Source organism: Gymnoscopelus microlampas (genome assembly GCF_963454915.1).
Source record: "Gymnoscopelus microlampas genome assembly, chromosome: 2".
NCBI lineage: Eukaryota > Metazoa > Chordata > Actinopteri > Myctophiformes > Myctophidae > Gymnoscopelus > Gymnoscopelus microlampas.
The window spans coordinates 61,141,878-61,163,925 of NC_139939.1; the positions used below are offsets into that span (position 1 = coordinate 61,141,878).

General features: G+C 46.0%; 1 protein-coding gene across 1 annotated transcript in view; it reads left to right on the top strand.

Moving 5' to 3' along the window:
* Positions 1 to 22,048, top strand: part of LOC311035572 (spectrin beta chain, non-erythrocytic 1-like) — a 129,947-nt gene that overhangs the window by 64,578 nt on the left and 43,321 nt on the right. The window contains exons 14-21 of the mRNA XM_084043846.1: positions 1,537 to 1,690; positions 2,830 to 3,002; positions 3,918 to 4,156; positions 6,594 to 6,726; positions 7,277 to 7,378; positions 8,265 to 8,476; positions 11,475 to 11,612; positions 20,509 to 20,845. Coding sequence (XP_083899972.1) covers positions 1,537 to 1,690; positions 2,830 to 3,002; positions 3,918 to 4,156; positions 6,594 to 6,726; positions 7,277 to 7,378; positions 8,265 to 8,476; positions 11,475 to 11,612; positions 20,509 to 20,845 — 1,488 coding nt within the window. The remainder of the gene's footprint in view (positions 1 to 1,536; positions 1,691 to 2,829; positions 3,003 to 3,917; positions 4,157 to 6,593; positions 6,727 to 7,276; positions 7,379 to 8,264; positions 8,477 to 11,474; positions 11,613 to 20,508; positions 20,846 to 22,048) is intronic.

The following is a 22,048-nucleotide window of genomic DNA, read 5'->3' on the forward strand; positions in this document are numbered from 1 at the left end:
TTACACTTTGGCTATTCAAAAATAGCAGATATACAAGCTCATAGCGCGGCACCGAGTGCCGCGCTATGAGCTTGTAGATCTGCTATTTTTGAAAACTCTTGAAAATGTGTGAAAATGTTTGAATATATATATTTTTAAAGCGAACATTTTAACTCAAATCTTTGCTTCTGGGGGGTCCCTGGAACAACACATTTTGATGGGGGTCCGCGGCCAAATACATATCATTGTGGGGGTCCTTGACATGAAACAGATTGAGCACCACTGATATAGAAACATATGTTTTTCAGAAAACTGTTGAGATTTAGGAGACATGTAGAATGGGCTTCAGGTCTCAATGGGTTAAATGATCCCCATTAGAGTCACATGAATGAGCCTCTAGTCTTCCTGGGCTCCTGATCAAAGCAAATACTATACAAATTTACAACTAAATACAATACAAATACAATACAAATGTACAACTAAAAATACAAATAACAGTCAAATAAAAAATAAACAATACAAATAAAAATGAATACAAAAAGACAAACTAACATTTTAAAATCAAATCCAACAATCCAGTCAAATTAAACAAATAACAGTTACATACTGGACCAGTTACTTGTAAGGTACAGTATCTCTTCATTTGTTTTTTGAAAGTCATTTTGTTATGGATTGTGTGTCACAGGGAAATTGGCATTCGTTGGGAAATTGGAAAGGTATGCTCGCCTTTAGGGCTTTATCGAGACAGGGTTTATTACACGAGGTGCTCCTCCTCGCGAGGAGGAGGCGCGAGGCGGAGCTTTGATGCGAGGCGGACCTGGCTTTTGTTGTCCCCCCCCCCCCACATAGCAACCAGGAAGCTACGCTGGGGGAACGCTGAACACGCGTTCACACACACACACACACACACACACACGCACACGTGATAATAGTTATTGTCCATGATGGAGGCGCCGACTCAGCAGAGCTTGAGGCCGAGGAGGCGAGGGCCCGCGCCGACCGGCCGATGTTCTGCTAGTCGACTCAGCGCCGTCCCAGATGTAAACGATAGGGAGAGAATAGATCTTTTCATGGGTTACTATCCATCACGACACACATGTGTGCGCACGCTTGCGCGTGTGCATGCGTGTGTGTGTGTGTGTGTGTGTGTGTGTGTGTGTGTGTGTGGTGGGGGGCTCTAGTCTAGTGTGGCTTGCATTGCCCTCTAGTGTTGGTTCTACAGAATTGCCTGGGGGGGGGGGGGGGGGGTGAAAACAAGCGCTCCATTTCCAATTCCCCTGTAACACATACACATAGACATAGAGCCTTCGTCCTACTCCTCCCGCTCAACACTCCCCCCCCCCGCCCGGCTCCCCTCCCCTGAACACGGGACCACCGCCGTGCCGGATGCACGGCGGTGGATTCGAACCCTCAACCTCCGTGGTGGTGGGCAGGGACTTTACCACTGAACCACCCGAGAGCCTGAAGTAACCTCTCTCACTGTGTGTGTGTGTGTGTGTGTGTGTGTGTGTGTGTGTGTGTGTGTGTGTGTGTGTGTGTGTGTGTGTGTGTGTATAGATGTTGCTGCTGTCTCAGGACTATGGTAAACATCTCCTGGGTGTGGAGGACCTCCTACAGAAACATGCTCTGGTAGAAGCTAACATCTCTGTCCAGGCCGACCGGGTCAGGCAGGTCAACGCCAACGCTCAGCGCTGTTCCATCAACGGAGACGGTGAGAACCTTTAACACCTGGACACAGGAAACTGTGTAATCAGAGACTCAGAACACCTGCTCATATCAACCTCCGCTGCTTGGTTTTATGCTTTATCCAACATGACAGCCATGTAAACAAACAAACAATGTCATTTACAACTAAACGTGGCTCTCAAGAATGTTTTTGAAAACATTTGAAGTGAGAAATAGACGATGCAATAACCGAAAAGTGATTCTATTTGATCCTCTGCACTTCCTTGTTTATCGTGGCTAGCCTACGGGGGAAATACCAAAACGCTCGCCCCCGGTATTACAGGCAAATCGGCAGTATATAGAAAGGGGGGCGAGTGTGTTTTGGGACGAGTTTTTTTCTATTTTGTCATTTGTTTTCCGAGGCAAAAACCGCCCAGCACAATACTTATGGAATACTTTCATTGCCGTAAGCAAAGAAATACTTCGTTTTGTTGTTACGTAAATGTATTTATGTATTTATTAAGTAGTCGTGTAATAAGCGGGATAATGCATGGGGAGGCAGTCATTATTGAAATGTAAAGCCCGACAGGGCGATTAACCGGTTAATCGCCCTGTCAGGCTTTAAATTTCAATAATGACTACCTCCCCATACATTATCCCTTGCATAACTGTTCATTTAACTATAGTTTGAATGATCTATAACTGTTCATTTAACTATAGTTTTAATGATCTATAACTGTTCATTTAACTGTAGTTTTAATGATCTATAACTGTTCATTTAACTATAGTTTTAATGATCTATAACTGTTCATTTAACTGTAGTTTTAATGATCTATAACTGTTCATTTAACTGTAGTTTTAATGATCTATACCTGTTCATTTAACTATAGTTTTAATGATCTATAACTGTTCATTTAACTGTAGTTTTAATGATCTATAACTGTTCATTTAACTGTAGTTTTAATGATCTATACCTGTTCATTTAACTATAGTTTTAATGATCTATAACTGTTCATTTAACTGTAGTTTTAATGATCTATAACTGTTCATTTAACTATAGTTTGAATGATCTACTATGATGTGTCTCCAGGTTATAAGCCATGTGACCCCCAGGTCATTGAGGACAGGGTGTTTTAATGATCTATAACTGTTCATTTAACTAGTTTTAATTCATTATGTCTCCAGGTTATAAGCCGTGTGACCCCCAGGTCATTGAGGACAGGGTCTCTCACATGGAGTTCTGCTACCAGGAGTTGTCCCAGCTGGCTGCAGAGCGCCGGGCCAGGCTGGAGGAGTCCAGACGTCTGTGGAAGTTCTACTGGGAGATGAGCCAAGAGGAGACCTGGATCCGAGAGAAGGTCTGTCTGATGGACTTGACCCGTTAGAGGTTAAAGGTTAAAGGTTTCATGACATTAAAAGTCTTTATCATGGTCCTTCAAACGTCTATTAAAGGGTGTTAACTGAAGAATCCACTCCAGTGAGCCATGGCAGGTTTTTTTCTCTCTGTGTTCTGAGGCCTGTGTTGAGGCCTGTGTTCTTTGGAGTCAGGAAACAAAAAAAGCCCCGAAGAATAAAAAAAAATGTAATTTGATGTCATGAGACTTGTTACTATAGAGAAGGTCTGTGTTCTGATGTTACTTAAAGGATCTACACCATGATTTAAAAAACAATATTTAATATCACATTGTTTATGTCCCTCAAACGTTTTTCAAAAGGTCTCATTCCAACTAACTTCTCTCTGGCTTATAAAGCACTTTCACCTGCAATACCACATTGTCCTGTTTGGCACGGGGCGCTATTGATCCAGTTTATATGCATGTCATCTCCTGGTTCTGAGTGTTGGAAGTGAAAAACGGGATGGATTGTACCGCTAGTGACGCCACTTTCGAGGTGAAAATCAGTTTGGTCTGTTTTGAGACTAATTTACATAAAACCCCAGATATGCTGTGAAAGCCTGAGTGTTCAAACTGTTTTTTTTTGGGATAGAAGAGAGGTAGGGGAGACCAAAAACACACAAAAAAGAAGGACAAGTTAAAATTCATGGTGTAGTCCCTTTAAAGAACCTTTGTTATTTAGTCACAAGATCTTTGCTAATATTTTTCATTGGTTCATTGGTTTTCACGCGTTGTGAGCTTGTAGATCTGCTATTTTCAAATAAAATCTTGCTGGGAAATTATAATAAGCAGATCTGGCAACCCTGTTTATGGAATATGTCTGCTGACCGTCACCCAATAACGTTTAAATCCTCGCCGTGTGTTTTGTTCCCTGTATAGGAGAGCATCGTGCGCTCTGAGGAGCGCGCACGTGACCTGACGGGCGCGCTGCGCCTCCTCTCTCAGCACCGCGCCTTCGAGGACGAGATGAGCGGGAGGGCGGGGCGTCTGAAGCACACCGTGTCCGAGGGGCGGAGCCTAACGCTGGCGCCCGGCCACTTCGGCACCGCCAAGATCCAGGAGCGAATCGCAGAGGTGGAGGCCCAGTGGGAGGGGCTAGAGGCACTGGCCGCCGAGAGGTAAAAACAATGAAGCCTTTAATCTACAAGAGAGCAAAAAACAAAACGCCTGTAGATTCAGCCTGTTTCTGGTTATGCTTTATTTTAAGATTGACCAGTATTTGAAATGGTCAAACTAGCGTTTTCTTTTTAATAGTTTTATACTTTTTGAGGTGCTAGCCACTCCAAGGACTGACTTTGTCCGTGTGTCTGTCCTTATGTTATGTCCGGGTGTCCGTATGAGCACGACCTGAGCATGACCTCAACAGCTGCGGCTGATTGCAACACAAAGATGCAACCAGTTACACTAATTATACACAAACAGGAGTGCAACACACACGCGCGCGCGCGCACGCACACACACACACACACACACACACACACACACACACACACACACACACACACACACACACACACACACACACACACACACACACACACACACACACACACACACACACACACACACACACACACTTTTGAGTAAAAATACTTAAGTCATCAAAGTCTGTAAAAAGCAACTCATTCAAGTCAAAGCACTTGAAAGATACTAAATTGAGTAAAAATACTTGAGGGCCAGTCTTAGGCTAATAGCTTAATTAAATGAACTCATGATAGGCACTAGGGGTGTGCCGATATATCGTCCCGCGATATATCGCGATACGTTTTCGCGACGATATGTATCGTTTTGGGGGAAAAAAATATCGTTTTTAAAAAAAAAAAAAAAAAAAAAAAAATTTTTTTTTTTTTTTTTTTTACAATCATAATAATCAGGCATGCAAACGGCCCCGAAGTGAAAAGAGTGACAACATGTTTTTTTTTCGGGTCAGGTGTCATACTATTTGGATTCAAAACGGCTATTGTAGCTGAAAAGCTACAAGTTTGCATGTCTGAATAATGCAAAAACAGAATTATTTGTTTGCATTTTCTTTTTTTCTCCTCCATATATTTTCATAATAAAAAAAGTGCGTATCGTATCGTATCGAAATCGTATCGAAGTTGTGAGCCAAATATCGTATCGTATCGTTTCGTGAAATTAGTGTATCGGCACACCCCTAATAGGCACCACTCTCTTCACACTGGGTGTGATTTTATAGTTCTGTCTAGGTGATGTCATAACATATCTATATACTTAGGAAAGTTCAGCAGTTTTAATAATATTAATCCATCCATCCATCTTCAACCGCTTATCCGGAGTCGGGTCGCGGGGGCAACAGTTCCAGCAGAGAGCTCCAGACTTTCCTCTTCCTGAGCAACATTAAAGCCACACTCTGTGAACAAGACCCCGAGATACTTAAAACTCCTTCACCGGGGGCAAAGCCTCATTCCCTACCTGGACTGTCTGCACAATCCATGGGTTTCCTGCTGAGAACCATGGCCTCTCATTAACACATCCACCGCCAAGGTCTAATCTCAAAATGCACTTACCATTGCCAAGCTTTTTTTGTCCTTTTTTGTTTTTTTGATTCCGCCATAGCCCCCGCTAAATCCGTTTAAAATCCGCGTTCATTTGGTTCGACACAAACACGGGATCCGACATTACAAAACACCGAAGACGGCGACGCGATCCGACCCTCCTTTTTGGAGAACGAGTGCAAAAAAAATCCGGAATCTGCACCTGTTCGATTTAACATGGGAAAACACCCGCCCCGTAGGACTACGGGTACGGCGGTTAACGGTTGGATTTAACGGCCCGTAGGACTACAGGCTTGGCGGTCAATGTGTTAATAATTACTACTATAATTGAAATGACCTCCAAAAGTTCGTCTGGGGTAAAAGTACGTACGATCGCTCCACTTGCCTCCAAACTTGCCACAGACTGTTGATCAGAGCTCTGGCTAATATTTAGGCTTCTTTCCCCGCCCTCAATGTACTTACATATTGTACAGTTAATATAAAACTACATTTTAACATTGTAACATTGTAACATTTTAACGTTGGCCGCTAAGACCCCACCCTACTGCACATCTCCATATATGGCCATATCAGATGGATCACTGGTGCAACATAGCTGTGATGTAGCTGATCAGGCCTAGATATGAGGGCCCTCACATCTAGTATTAATAATGATAATAACTATGTTCTTACAGGAAAGCAGCGTTGGAACAGGACCTGGCTGTTCAGCAGTTATTATAATATAATAATAATAATAACTATGTTCTTACAGGAAAGCAGCGTTGGAACAGGACCTGGCTGTTCAGCAGTTATTATAATAATAATAATAACTATGTTCTTACAGGAAAGCAGCGTTGGAACAGGACCTGGCTGTTCAGCAGTTATTATAATAGTAATAATAACTATGTTCTTACAGGAAAGCAGCGTTGGAACAGGACCTGGCTGTTCAGCAGTTATTATAATAATAATAATAACTATGTTCTTACAGGAAAGCAGCGTTGGAACAGGACCTGGCTGTTCAGCAGTTATTATAATAATAATAATAACTATGTTCTTACAGGAAAGCAGCGTTGGAACAGGACCTGGCTGTTCAGCAGTTCCATGCAGACGCTGATGATGTTGATGCCTGGACTCTGGATGCTCTGAGGAGAGTCTCTTCTCTAGAGACTGGACACGATGAGTTCTCTACTCAGGTTATTATAACTAATAACTATAGAATAATATAATATAATAACCTTTTTGTCCATCGGCCCTGACAACACATCTTACACATTGTTATCAAAGCTGTGTATCCACACAGTTTGTGTCTGAACAACAAGTTGAATGATAAATATAGATCTGATGATGATGTTCCATGCATGTTAACATCATTATTATTCACACCATTACTTATTATACACTTTAGAAACAAATGTTCATTTAACATTGAGCTGGTCCACTGGACCTGTGTCTGTCTGGTTACTATAATCACTATAGTACTCATGCTCTGCCTAGTGTGTGTGTGTGTGTGTGTGTGTGTGTGTGTGTGTGTGTGTGTGTGTGTGTGTGTGTGTGTGTGTGTGTGTGTGTGTGTGTGTGTTACATATTTTTGTCCACAAGATGAAAAGTAAAACTGACTCTATGTGTAATAACCATAATGTACTGCATATATATATATATATATATATATATATATATATATATATATATATATATATATATATATATATATATATATAATAATCATAATGTCCATTCACTCAGGCTCTGGTCAGGAAACATAAAGATGCAGCCGCCGAGGTGGAGAGTTATAGATCTGTTATCGACGCTCTGATGGAACAGTCTGCTACACTACCTGAAGACCAGGTAATACACACACACACACACACACACACACACACACACACACACACACACACACACACACACTTGACGTCCGTATGTCCGTCCGTATGTCCGTCCGTTTGAGCACGGCATTTAACACATTGGCTGCCATTGACGCAGATCTGCGTTCTTTTTTTTTTTTTTTTTTTAAACCCAAAGACCAATGAGATATGATTTCCTGAAGATTTAGACTCCCAGACACTTCCATGTAACTTAAAACTTAAAAATTCTGTATCTCGGCTCCTAAGTGCTTTTTTTTTCTCATTGAAAAAGTCTGGCAGCCTACTGTAGGGAAAAATTAAAAAAGCTGGGAGCCAATGTGTTAAACAGCTATAACTCCAGTTTGCAGCATGCTACGGAGTACAAATTTTGTACATGGACTAAAACCACCAATAGGGACGAACTGAAATTAATTAAGCCCCGCCCCCTCTGTCTTCCTATTGGCTGGCCTTAAACAGCCGTAAGTCCAGTTTGCAGCATGCCACCAAGTCCAAATTTGGTAAGTGGCCTCAGACCACCAATAGGGACGAACTGAAATTAGTTAAGCCCCGCCCCAAAGGCACCGCTTCCTTCACACAGGGTGTGATTTTTTAGTTTTGCTAAAAAATAAAAGCTTGGAAACTCCTGTCCCAGCTGTTGGTACGCAAAAGCGCCTCACGTCATCTGATGTGCCGCACATTACCTGTTATGTGCACCCCTACCAATCTATATATGAGCAGTGTAGTAATGTGTGTGTGTGTGTGTGTGTGTGTGTGTGTGTGTGTGTGTGTGTGTGTGTGTGTGTGTGTGTGTGTGTGTGTGTGTGTGTGTGTGTGTGTGTGTGTGTGTGTGTGTGTGTGTGTGTTGTGTGTGTGTGTGTGTGTGGTAGGTGTGTGGTCGTGTGTCCTGCATGGAGGAGCGGTACAGAGAGGTCTGTGAGATCAGTGCTCTCAGACGTCAGGCCCTGCAGGACGCTCTCTCTCTCTACAGGATGCTGGGCGAGGCAGACGCCTCAGAGAGGTGGATCAACGACCAGGAGCAATGGCTGACCGGCATGACCATCCCAGAGAGACTGGAGGACCTGGAGGTCATCCAGCACAGGTCTCTGTGTGTGTGTGTGTGTGTTTGTATTACTATACTTGCGAGGATCAAGTATAGTAGAATTTGAAGAAACATACATTGTGAGGACAGTTGTCCTGGTCCTCAGAAGACAAATGGTTGTTTTATAGTTAGTTTTATAGTTTAGAGATACATTAGAAAAACTTTCAGGTCAGGATTAGACATTTAGAGCAGTGGTTTTCAACCAGTGGTCCGGGGACCACCAGTGGTCCTTGAGGGAGTTCCAGGGGGTCCCCAGCTAAATGATAGATAGGAACCAAATGGACCCTTATGGGTCTGTAACTCTGAGAGTGTACAAATGGAACCAAATGGACCCTAACGGGTCCATTTGGTTCCATTTGTACACTCTCAGAGTTAAATTAACATAGATTTTATAATAAAAATTGGGGTCCCAGAGATAGAAATGCCATTAAATGGGGGTCTGTAGCCCTAATGCATGTCAAACTGGGGGTCCTTGAAATTGAAATGGTTGAGAATCACTGCTAGAGCCGTAAAAATCGTCTCTTATTGGGGGTACCTGGCATAACTTTTCAAATGGGGGTCCCTGGGCTAATGTGTGTCAATTTGGGGGTCCTTGACGCAAAAAAGGTTGAAAACCACTGATTTAGAGGTTAGGTTTAGGGATTGGAATTAGAGTTAAACATGATTTGTACTTAGTTGTGCGCCATGTATCATCCCCCGAAAAACAGCAGATCTACAAGCCCACAGCGCGTCGCAGCGCGACGCGCTGTGGGCTTGTAGATCTGCTGTTTTTCGGCTTTAGGCTTACGGTTAAAAATGGCAAAATATATATATATTTTTAAATGGCATTCATAACATGGCTGTCCTAAAGTGTTGATGTCCTCACAAGTTTAGTAATACAAACGTGTGTGTGTGTGTGTGTGTACTTAACTGTATTTGTTTATTTGGACAATGCATATTAATGGACGTAAACACACCGGATTTAGCAAAGATGCCAGTTTTAATCCACAGTCCTCACACACAACATAACATCAGAAAACAGACAGACAAACGGTGGAATACATTTACATAACATTACATATGGAACACAGCATAGAAATAAACCTAAAACATGATCATGATAATGGCTGCAGCTTTGGTTTTCAAGCAACCATCTTTTCAGATTGAATTTGAATTTAAAAGATGTAAATGCAGCACAATCCCTTATACGCAGAGGAAGGCCTTTCCATGGTACACAACCCTGTACTGAGAGGACATTTTGACCCAATACTGACAGGACATTTTGACCCAATGTTGTTTGCCGGTGCGGCACTTCACAATCTCCTCAAGAGGTTGCTGTGGTACTGGTTCCTCTTTCTCGTAGGGTTGTGCCGATACACTAATTACACCAAACGATACGATACGATATTTGGCTAACAACTTCGATTACGATTTCGATACGATACGATACGCACTTTTTTTTATTATGAAAATATATGGGGGAGAAAAAAAGCAAATGCAAACAAATAATTCAGTTTTTGCATTATTCAGACATGCAAACTTGTAGCTTTTCAGCTACAATAGCCGTTTTCAATCCAAATAGGGCAATAGTGTGACACCTGACCCGAAAAAAAACATGTTGTCACCCTTTTCACCTCGGGGCTGTTTGCATGCCTGATTATAATGATTGTAAAAAAAAATAAAAAAAATTCAAAACGATATTTTTTCCCCCCAAAACGATACATATCGTCACGAAAACGTATCGCGATATATCGTGGGACGATATATCGGCACACCCCTATGGGCTTCCTTTTAATGAATTCACTGAGGGGGGGGGGGCACACAGACCGTGTAGGGTCTTGTATATGACCCCAACCTGTTTGAAAATGTTAAAGTTATCAGAGCTTTAAAAATTGAGCCTCCGGAGTATGTTACAATGATGATACGAGTGAGGCTTCCTGTCAAACACTTTGAGCACACGTTTGTAGAGCTGTTCAATGGGTTCTAGAGTAGTCACGCCTGTGCAAGACCAGTTTGTGAAACAGTATTCAATGTGTGATATACATACATACATGATCATACAGTGTGTGATAGGGTCATCTGGAAGGGTCTAATTTGTTTAACATTTTTAAGGTTGAATTTAATCTTATTTGTGACTTTCTTCACATGTTTTTTAAAAAGGGTGTGTGTGTGTGTGTGTGTGTGTGTGTGTGTGTGTGTGTGTGTGTGTGTGTGTGTGTGTGTGTTTGTGTGTGTGTGTGTGTGTGTGTGTGTGTGTGTGTGTGTGTGTGTGTGTGTGTGTGTGTGTGTGTGTGTGTGTGTGTGTGTGTGTGTGTGTGTGTGTGTGTGTGTGTGTGTGTGTGTGTGTGTGTGTGTGTGTGTGTGTGTGTGTGTATGTGTGTGTTGAGATACATGTCGTTGTAGGATGTAAAGGGTTAAAGTTGTTTCCATCATTCTAACTTTTTATAATATTACAAGGGACAAAAAACACAACAACACAAAACCACAACAACAACACAAAAACAACACAACACACATTAATACTCATCACATTAAATGTCCACCTCACAACCCACAGTGCCACCCAGTGGTCAATCTAATGCTACTACATGGTAAATGTATTTAGTACACAATCAGTCATATTAGCATAGATAGATGCTTAATCAGTCACACATTTAAATAGGAGCTTAAAGCACTTATTCAGATGACCTACAGCATTAACATGAGCTTAAATGGGATAGTTCACCCCCAAAATTACTTTTTTACTTGATGACCGGCAGCGGTTCCGGTACTTTGTGTCTCCTACCGGAACCGATGCTGGTCATCAATTTATTGTCTTAGGAATGAGACAAAAACAAAAAAACTTCCATGAATTCAAGTCTCCATGGGGTGAGTAATATATAGAAAATACGTAATCTTTTGGGGGTGAACTACTCCTTTAAAGCTTTAACAGTTATTCAGATATCTCTTCATTAAGACCTACAGTATATCAGCTTGCTTGCGGGAGGATTTTAAGTGTGGTGTGGTGTTTTGTCCACAGGTTCGAGAGCCTGGAGCCAGAGATGAACAGCCAGGCGTCGCGCGTTGCGGTGGTGAACCAGATCGCCCGGCAGCTGACTCATAACGGACATCCTGGAGAACAGGACATCAAAACACAACAAGATAAACTCAACAACAGGTACGTCATGATGTAACTGAGTACTTTTACTCAAGTACCCTACAGAGTACAAATACTCTGTACTGTAGTACCCGGTACATACTGTACATAAAGTCAGTGGTGTAAAGTAACTAAGTACATTTACTCAGAAACACTCACGTCAAGTAGATTGAACCATTTATTGCAACACATGGAAAACAGTGAAACGTTAATCTCTTTAAGATGTTTCCCTGCATGTTGCTCTAGCAGCATGCTAAGCAAAGCCAGGGAACATTAAAGGGGAATTTTGGACCACGGTTTTCCTACCTTTGCTATGATGTCATGATATCCTAGGATGATAGGACCCCACCGGAAGTCTCACTAGACGAGATTGAGATCTGGTGAGACTTCATCCTAGGATATCATGACATCATAAATCACATCTAATGAATGGAGAAGCCATATTTACAGGAGCCGCCCTGTTGAGAGCGTGAGCTCTGATTGGAGAGTAGGAAAGCGTGGCGGACTGACAGCAGTCCTTTCATATGTGTTTATTAGTGTCACAGTGTGGGGGAAATAAATCATGTATTGGAATCGAGATGCATCTGTAATTGATTTATCCGAATGGTCAGGTACCTAGAGATACACCTACCTACTGTACCGTAGAGACACCTCCCAAGTTAGTAACACAAACACACATAACACCTACCTACTGTACCGTAGAGACACCTCCCAAGTTAGTAACACAAACACACATAACACCTACCTACTGTACCGTAGAGACACCTCCCAAGTTAGTAACAAAAACACACATAACACCTACCTACTGTACCGTAGAGACACCTCCCAAGTTAGTAACACAAACACATGTAACACCTACCTACTGTACCGTAGAGACACCTCCCAAGTTAGTAACACAAACACACGTAACACCTACCTACTGTACCGTAGAGACACCTCCCAAGTTAGTAACAAACACACATAACACCTACCTACTGTACCGTAGAGACACCTCCCAAGTTAGTAACACAAACACATGTAACACCTACCTACTGTACCGTAGAGACACCTCCCTAGTTAGTAACACAAACACACATAACACCTACATACTGTACCGTAGAGACACCTCCCAAGTTAGTAACAAACACACATAACACCTACCTACTGTACCGTAGAGACACCTCCCAAGTTAGTAACAAACACACATAACACCTACCTACTGTACCGTAGAGACACCTCCCAAGTTAGTAACACAAACACATGTAACACCTACCTACTGTACCGTAGAGACACCTCCCTAGTTAGTAACACAAACACACATAACACCTACCTACTGTACCGTAGAGACACCTCCCAAGTTAGTAACAAACACACATAACACCTACCTACTGTACCGTAGAGACACCTCCCAAGTTAGTAACACAAACACATGTAACACCTACCTACTGTACCGTAGAGACACCTCCCAAGTTAGTAACACAAACACATGTAACACCTACCTACTGTACCGTAGAGACACCTCCCAAGTTAGTAACACAAACACACATAACACCTACCTACTGTACCGTAGAGACACCTCCCAAGTTAGTAACACAAACACACATAACACCTACCTACTGTACCGTAGAGACACCTCCCAAGTTAGTAACACAAACACACATAACACCTACCTACTGTACCGTAGAGACACCTCCCAAGTTAGTAACACAAACACACATAACACCTACCTACTGTACCGTAGAGACACCTCCCAAGTTAGTAACACAAACACACATAACACCTACCTACTGTACCGTAGAGACACCTCCCAAGTTAGTAACACAAACACATGTAACACCTACCTACTGTACTGTAGAGACACCTCCCAAGTTAGTAACACAAACACATGTAACACCTACCTACTGTACCGTAGAGACACCTCCCAAGTTAGTAACACAAACACATGTAACACCTACCTACTGTACCGTAGAGACACCTCCCAAGTTAGTAACAAAACGAGAGTTATGCATATAACTAAGGTTCTACGAATTCCGGATGACCGCCAGAGGCAGTGTTTTCAACACCTGGATATCCATCGCGCGCTCGCGCATAGGTCGAATATTAATACCAACAAAGTCACTCGTGACCTGTGTACGCGCACGTCACCTATATAGGTACGGTGTACACAGCGATCATCCTCTTGAAATCTTTTCGTCGAGAATGAGATTCCGAGTGACAGTCAACTCTGGCGGTCATCCGGAATTCGTAGAACCTTAGTTATATGCATAACTCTCGTTCTACTTCATTCCTCCTGACCGCCAGAGGCAGTGTTTTCAACACCTGGATGACTAATACCAACATAGTCACGAGGAACCTGCCCTTACCTGACCATCAGTTGCAGGTTGAAGAGGCCGACAGCACCGCCATCGCCACGGGATGAGGGGCGGCCACGTTCACCCTATAGAAGCGGGCAAACGTGCAGGAGGAAGCCCACGCTGCTGCAGCACATATGTCAGCCAGTGGGACACCCCTCAATGCAGCCCAGGAGGTGGACACGCTCCTGGTCGAATGGCATCTCACAGGAGGAACAGGCAAACCCTTGCGTTCGTAGGCCTGCAGAATGGCATCAACAATCCAGTGAGAAAGTCGTTGTTTGGACAGAGCACACCCTTTCCTGTGCCCTCCATAACAGAGAAACAGTGCGTCCGACTTCCGAAACACAGAAGTCACGTCCACATACTGCCTCAGGGCCCGGATGGGGCACAGCAACCCACCATCAGGATGCGATCCCTCCGTTCCTGGCTGTGGGGCATAAGCCGTCAATCCGACAGGCTGGTTGATATGGAAGGCTGACAGCCTTTTAGGAAGAAAGGAGGGGTTGGGCCACATAGTAACCCCCGACCCATCCGAAGCCCACCTCAAACAGTCCCTAGCGACAGACAGGGCCTGGAGTTCTCCCACTCGCTTGGCAGATGTAATGGCGAGGAGGAAGGCGGTTTTAACCGACAGCCACCTGAGATCAGCCCGCTCCAGCGGCTCGAACGGCGGAGAACACAGTGCTTCTAGGACCGTAGGCAAGTCCCACGAGGGCACCCGAGTGACATGCGGGGGGTGCAATCTCAGAGCCCCCTTCAGATAGCGACTCACCAAAGGATGAGATCCCACAGTACGACCGTCCACCAGCCCATGCTGAGCCGAGATGGCGGCAACATACACCCTCATTGTAGAGGCCGAGAGCCCCTTATCCAGCAAAGTCTGTAGATAGCGGAGCAGCATTGGTACCGAGCACATGACTGGATCCGCCTGTTGGCCCTCACACCAACTACGGAACAATTTCCATCTGTTAGAGTACAGCGCTCTAGTGGAGGGTGCACGAGCGTTAAGCAAGGTATGGACAACCGCCTGGTCGCAGGAGTTCATCAGTGAATCCGGCCTCTCAGGGGCCAAACATGAAGCTGGAGCCGATCTGGCTGGTGATGCCAAATGCGGCCCCCTACTTGCGACAGGAGATCCGGCCTCGATGGGAGAGGCCAAGGTGCTCCGTTGAGAAGCCGTCGGATCATGGGAAACCATATCCTCCCCGGCCAGTATGGAGCCACCAGCAGCACCGTGTGACCGCATGTGGCGATTCTGTGAAGTGTCAGCCCGAGCAGTGGAATTGGAGGGAATGCGTACAAGAGGCAGTCTAGGGGCCATGGGTAGGCTAATGCGTCCTGCCCCAATGGACTGGTTGGATCCGACAGGGAGAACCACAGTCGACAGTGTGTTGATGTGCTCGAAGCAAACAGATCCACTTCTGCTCTCCCGTACCTCTCCCAGATCTCCTGGACCACTGAGGGGTCCAACCTCCACTCGCCTGGAGGAGGACTCTGGCGAGAAAGCATATCTGCAGCCTGGTTGTGAACACCTGGCAGATGTACTGCCCTGAGACTGGCAAGGCGAGGAAAAGCCCACTGATGAAGTCTCTGAGCCTCCTGCAGAGACTGCCTGGACCTGACACCTCCCTGATGGTTCACATGGTAGACCGTTGACGTATTGTCTGATCGGACAAGGACATGTTTCCCTTCCAAGACTGGAAGGAAATGTTTGAGGGCTAAGTACACTGCGCGGAGCTCCAGTGCATTTATATGTAGTCCCTGCTGGGCGGCCCAGGTTCCTCTGACTGTCCTGTGATTCCACACAGCCCCCCAGCCTGAGAGAGATGCATCCGTCACCACTATCTCCCGGCGAGAGGGTAGTGAGCCCATGGCGACGCCCCGGCACAGACTCGCGCTCCTTCTCCAGGGTTCTAGCAGCCCACGGCACTGGCTGGAGTTCCTCACCAGCCTCTTCTGGTGCCTCTTGGGGTCGAGGCCTAAGCCGTTGACCAACAGCTGCAGGGGGCGCAACGAAAGGAGTCCCAGGGGCACAATTGCGGATGCCGCAATCAATGTGCCCAGCAGACGAAGGAGCAGGCCGTATGTCAGCCTTGTACTCCCCCGTACACGAGCAACAAGGCCCACAATATCCTCCACTCTCCGCGGGGAGGGGCAGGCCCGCATTGAAACTGAGTTGAGGGCGATGCCGATGAACACAGTGGTTTGACTGGGAGCCAGAGAGCTCTTGGCGAGATTCACCGTGAGCCCTAGCTGAGCAGCATGGGCCAGAAGGGTGGACGTGTCGCTGAGTGCCTGCTCTTGGTTCGAAGCACATACCAGCCAATCGTCTAAATACGGGAGGATCCGCATGCCTCTGGCTTGCAGCGGAGCAAGCGCCGCCGCTACGCATCTGGTGAAGATTCGGGGGGCGAGAGAGAGCCCGAATGGGAGCACCCGGAACTGATAAGCCCGCTCTTTGAAAGCAAAGCGGAGAAAATGTCTGTGGTGTGGTGCTATTGGCACATGAAAATAAGCATCTTTCAGGTCGATGCTTGTGAACCAATCGTTTTCTGACACAGCCTGGAGAACATCCACTGTGCGCAGCATTCGGAAACGAAAAACCCTCAGGTACTGATTCAACTGCCTGAGGTCGAGGATCGGCCGAAGGCTGCCGTCCTTCTTCGGAATAAGGAAATAAATGGAGTAGAACCCTCTTAGCTGAGCTGAACCAGGTACATACTCTATGGCCCTCTTCTCTAGGAGCTCTGAAATCTCCCGGCTGAGGGCTTGAGACCTCAGCGGGTCGTCGACCACCGTCATTCGTACCCCTGTGAAACTTGGGGGCCGACGTCTGAATTGAATCCTGTAACCCTTGGACAGCGTTGACACCACCCAAGGGTCTGAAGTCAAGGCCTCCCAGCGGCTGAGATGTTGCGGGGTGAACCGGCTGGGGCCCGGGTCGGGAGAGTCACCTCCGACCCCCCCGGTCCTGAAATGGTTTAGAGGATCGGCTGGCAGGGGCCCCACGCCTAGGAGCCCTGCCTGTGGGCGGCCGGAATGAAGGCTGTTGGGGGCCCTGTTGGGGTTGGCCCTGCCTCGGAAAGGGACGTCTGGCTCCCGAGGAGCTCTGGCCCCTGGCTGCAGGGTAAGGAGTGCCCGTGCGTCTATGCTGAGGTGGCGGTGCTGGGCGTAAGTCCGCAAACTGGCGCCTGGACTTGTTCGCTTGAACACTGCGCTCCAAGGCCTCTTGAGCTGCGGGCCCAAACATCTGGCCCGGAATGACAGGCAGTGTGCGGAGTGTCCTCCTGCACCCTTCCGACAATGGGGCCTGGGCGAGCCACACCTGGCGCCGGGCCAAAGTCAGGGTGGACATCAGTCTGCCAAGTTCCCTCGTCATATAAGCGAAAGCGTGGAGTGAGGCCTCACTCAGGCTCTGTGACGGGGCATTACCCCCCGCCGTGCGGAGGGACTGGTCTAGGGCAAGTATAAGGTGGGAAAGAGAATTTCCGATACGCGCCGCCCGGGCTGCTATATCGTAGCTCCTAGTGAGGTAGTCATCGGTGACCCTGCATTGTGCTCGTGGACAACGAGCATCTGGTCTGAGGGCCTCATCTGGGGACAGTATTAAGGATGCAATGGCAGGGTCCATAGCCGGCACGTGGTCTAACCCATGTTCCCCCGCTTTGTCCATGGCCGCCAAGGTCCTGCAGTCTCGTGACAGGTGGAGACCGGCCTTGGCCCTGGGATCCGACCAACATCGCTGAAGCTCCTTGATGAAGTCCTCAGACGGTGGCACACTGAAAGAGGACTGCTGAGCGTGCCTGAAGAAGGCATTAGGAGGGGGGGCCTCCCCAGGGGGGGCATCCAGCCCAAGCTGTGACAAGGCCAACTGAATGGCCTCCCTAGCTGCATTGAACCCAGGCCCATGAGCATCTGCTCCAGACCCCTGAGAGCCTGCCACTGAGTGGGTGGGGGACCCGCCCTCTTCCTCTAGGTCCTCATGCCCTGCCGTTCCGGACGCAAACTGGGAGTCCGAGGCTGCAATAGACATCACATCGTCCCCATGCTGATCAGCAACATTGACAGTATCATGGTCATAGTCCCCATCTCCGCTCTGGAGTGGAGACGCCGGGGCCACAGCATCAGTGCGGGGAGCCACAGGCTGCAGTTTGAGAAGAAGAGCCTTAATTTGAGCAAACTCAGAGGTCAATGTGTCCACCTTGCGAGACAACGGATCCTCCTCCTTACGTCTCTTCCTGGCGCCTGAGGCCTCAGTACATAGGCGCTGGCGCTTAGAACTACCCCCTACAGGGCTCAAGACCGGCATTCCTGAGGGAGGCACCTCGGTGTCCTCCTCAGCCATAGCCAACCTCTCTTCCCTCTCAGTGTAAGACATGGTACTGCAATTAGTGCAAGCGTCCTCTGTCAAGGCTTGCCTCAGGTGCCCAATGCCAAGACAGTGTGGGCATAGGTCATGGCCATCCTCTGATCCCAGAACAGCCGAGCACGTGTTACAGACGGCGTACATTGCCAGCGCCAAGCAGCAGCGGAGGCTAACGGTATAATAATAATAGTGGGCCGCGCACCGCGGTCCCTCAGAAGCGGCAGAGCGAAACACACTCCCAACGCTAATCCTTATTATTCTTTTATTTCTATTGTTGTCCAGCGACCAGCAGCAGCGGGGCGAGACACACCCCCAATGCTTGCGGTATATATCCAAGCGGCAGGGCGAGAAACACCCTCAACGCTAATCCTCCTTCCTTTTTTTCCTTTGTCCAGCGACCAGCAACAGTGGAGCGAGAGACACCCCCAATGCTAATTACTGACGGTGTACTAATACACTGGGCCGCGTACCGCGGTCCCTCAGAAGCGGCAGCTTTCTTTTATCTTATTTTTATTCCTGTCCAGCGACCAGCAACAATGGAGCGAGAGACACCCCCAATGCTAATTACTGACGGTGTACTAATACACTGGGCCGCGTACCGCGGTCCCTCAGAAGCGGCAGCCTTCTTTATTCCTGTCCAGCGACCAGCAACAATGGAGCGAGAGACACCCCAATGCTAATTACTGACGGTGTACTAATACACTGGGCCGCGTACCGCGGTCCCTCAGAAGCGGCAGCTTTCTTTTATTTTATTTCTATTCCTGTCCAGCGACCAGCAACAAAGGAGCGAGAGACACCCCAATGCTAATTGCTAACAGTATAATAATAATACACTGGGCCGCGCACCGCGGCCAGCCTTCTTTTATTTTATCCTTATTCTTGTCCAGCGACCAGCAACAATGGAGCGAGAGACACCCCCAATGCTAATTGCTAACGGTATAATAATACACTGGGCCGCGCACCGCGTCCCTCAAAAGCGGCAGCTTTCTTTTATTTTATCTTATTTATTTTTATTCCAGTCCAGCGACCAGCAACAATGGAGCGAGAGACACCCCCAATGTTGATTGCTAACAGTATAATAATACACTGGGCCTCGAAAGCGGCAGGGCGAAACACCCCCAACGCTAATCTTACTATTCTTTTATTCGTATTTCTGTCCAGGGACCAGCAGTAGCGGAGCGAGAGTCACTCCCCATGCTAACTCCATATGATTATTTCTGTAAACACACACTCACCGTCGCCAATGCACGGCTATGGCTCCATGGGACAAACAACAACAGTGGAGGGGGAAAGCTCACGATGCTAGTGTCGTTAGCTCCAGTGCTAGCAAGCAGCCGCCACAGCCGCAGGGCTGCTCCTATACGCGTCCTTTCCTCTTTTCTTTCCTTTTTTTTTCCTCTTTTCGGTTCCTTCCGATGCCCCTATGAACGGGGTAATCCAATATATAAAGCAGGCTACGCAGCCTCTGGAGGACGAAACCGTAGTCCGTAGCTCCAACCGTTGGTTGCGAGGCTCCACGCGCAGCCGCAGTAGTTAATCGACCTACGCTCCGGAGGCGAAAAGATGAAAGAGGATGATCGCTGTGTACACCGTACCTATATAGGTGACGTGCGCGTACACAGGTCACGAGTGACTTTGTTGGTATTAATATTCGACCTATGCGCGAGCGCGCGATGGATATCCAGGTGTTGAAAACACTGCCTCTGGCGGTCAGGAGGAATGAAGTAGAAACACACATAACACCTACCTACTGTACCGTAGAGACACCTCCCAAGTTAGTAACAAAAACACACATAACACCTATCTACTGTACCGTAGAGAAACCTCCCAAGTTAGTAACACAAACACACATAACACAATTTGACCTAATGGGAAAACCTGGTTGTGGAACTGTGTGTGGGACCACTTGTCTAAGTGTGTGTGTGTGTGTGTGTGTGTGTGTGTGTGTGTGTGTGTGTGTGTGTGTGTGTGTGTGTGTGTGTGTGTGTGTGTGTGTGTGTGTGTGTGTGTGTGTGTGTGTGTGTGTGTGTGTGTGTGTGTGTGTGTGTGTGTGTGTGTGTCTATTTGCACTTATGTCCACGCACCCAATGGTGCATAAAGTGTCCCTGTGCGTGTCAGTCCTTGCACCCATGGGTGCCACAGATAAAGAGCTGCACTAACACCATGCTTCATTTATGGTGCTTTGACCGTCTTCTCCTCCTCCTCCTCCCACCACTAGGTGGAGCCAGTTCCGTGCCCTGGTGGACCAGAAGAAGGAGTCCCTGAACTCGGCGCTGGGCGTTCAGAACTACCACCTGGACTGCAACGAGACCAAGTCGTGGATCCGGGAGAAGACCAAGGTGATCGAGTCCACCCAGGAGCTGGGCAACGACCTGACGGGCGTCATGGCCCTGCAGAGGAAGCTGACGGGCATGGAGAGAGACCTGGCCGCCATCGAGGCCAAGCTGTCAGACCTGAGGCTGGAGGCGCTCAGGCTGGCAGAGGAGCATCCTGACCAGGCCACCGCCATCACTGGACGACTAGAGGAGATCAATGCTGTGTGGGAGGAGATGAAGGTCATTATTATATACATATCTATCTATCTGTCTATTTGTCTATCTATCTATCTATCTATCTATCTATCTGTCTATCTATCTATCTATCTATCTATCTATCTATCTATCTATCTGTCTATCTATCTATCTATCTATCTATCAATCTATCAATCTATCTATGAATCTATCTATCTATCTATCTGTCTATCTGTCTATCTGTCTATCTGTCTATCTATCTATCTATCTATCTATCTAATATAATAACTTTATTACTTATTATTATATAAATATCACTATCACTGGACGCCTAGAGGAGATCAATGCTGTGTGGGAGGAGATGAAGGTCAGTATTATATACATATCTATCTATCTATCTATCTATCTATCTATCTATCTATCTATGAATCTATCTATCTAATATAATAACTTTATTACTTATTATTATATAAATATCACTATCACTGGAAGACTAGAGGAGATCAATGCTGTGTGGGAGGAGATGAAGGTCATTATTATATACACATCTATCTATCTATCTATCTATCTATCTATCTATCTATCTATCTATCTATCTATCTATCTATCTATCTATCTATCTATCTATCTATCTATCTATCTATCTATCTATCTATCTATCTATCTATCTATCTATTATAATAACTTTATTACTTATTATTATATAAATATCACTATCACTGGACGCCTAGAGGAGATCAATGCTGTGTGGGAGGAGATGAAGGTCATTATTATATACATATCTATCTATCTATCTATCTATCTATCTATCTATCTATCTATGAATCTATCTATCTCTCTATCTATGAATCTATCTATCTATCTATCTATCTATCTATCTATCTATCTATCTATCTATCTATCTATCTATCTATCTATCTATCTATCTATCTATCTATTACTCTATCTATCTATCTATCTATGAATCTATCTATCTATCTATCTATCTATCTATCTATCTATCTATCTATCTATCTATCTATCTAACTGTCTATCTATCTATCTATCTATCTGTCTGTCTGTCTGTCTGTCTGTCTGTCTGTCTGTCTGTCTGTCTGTCTGTCTGTCTGTCTGTCTGTCTGTCTGTCTATCTATCTATTATAATAACTGTATTACTTATTATTATATAAATATCACTGGACGACTAGAGGAGATCAATGCTGTGTGGGAGGAGATGAAGGTCATTATTATATACATATCTATCTATCT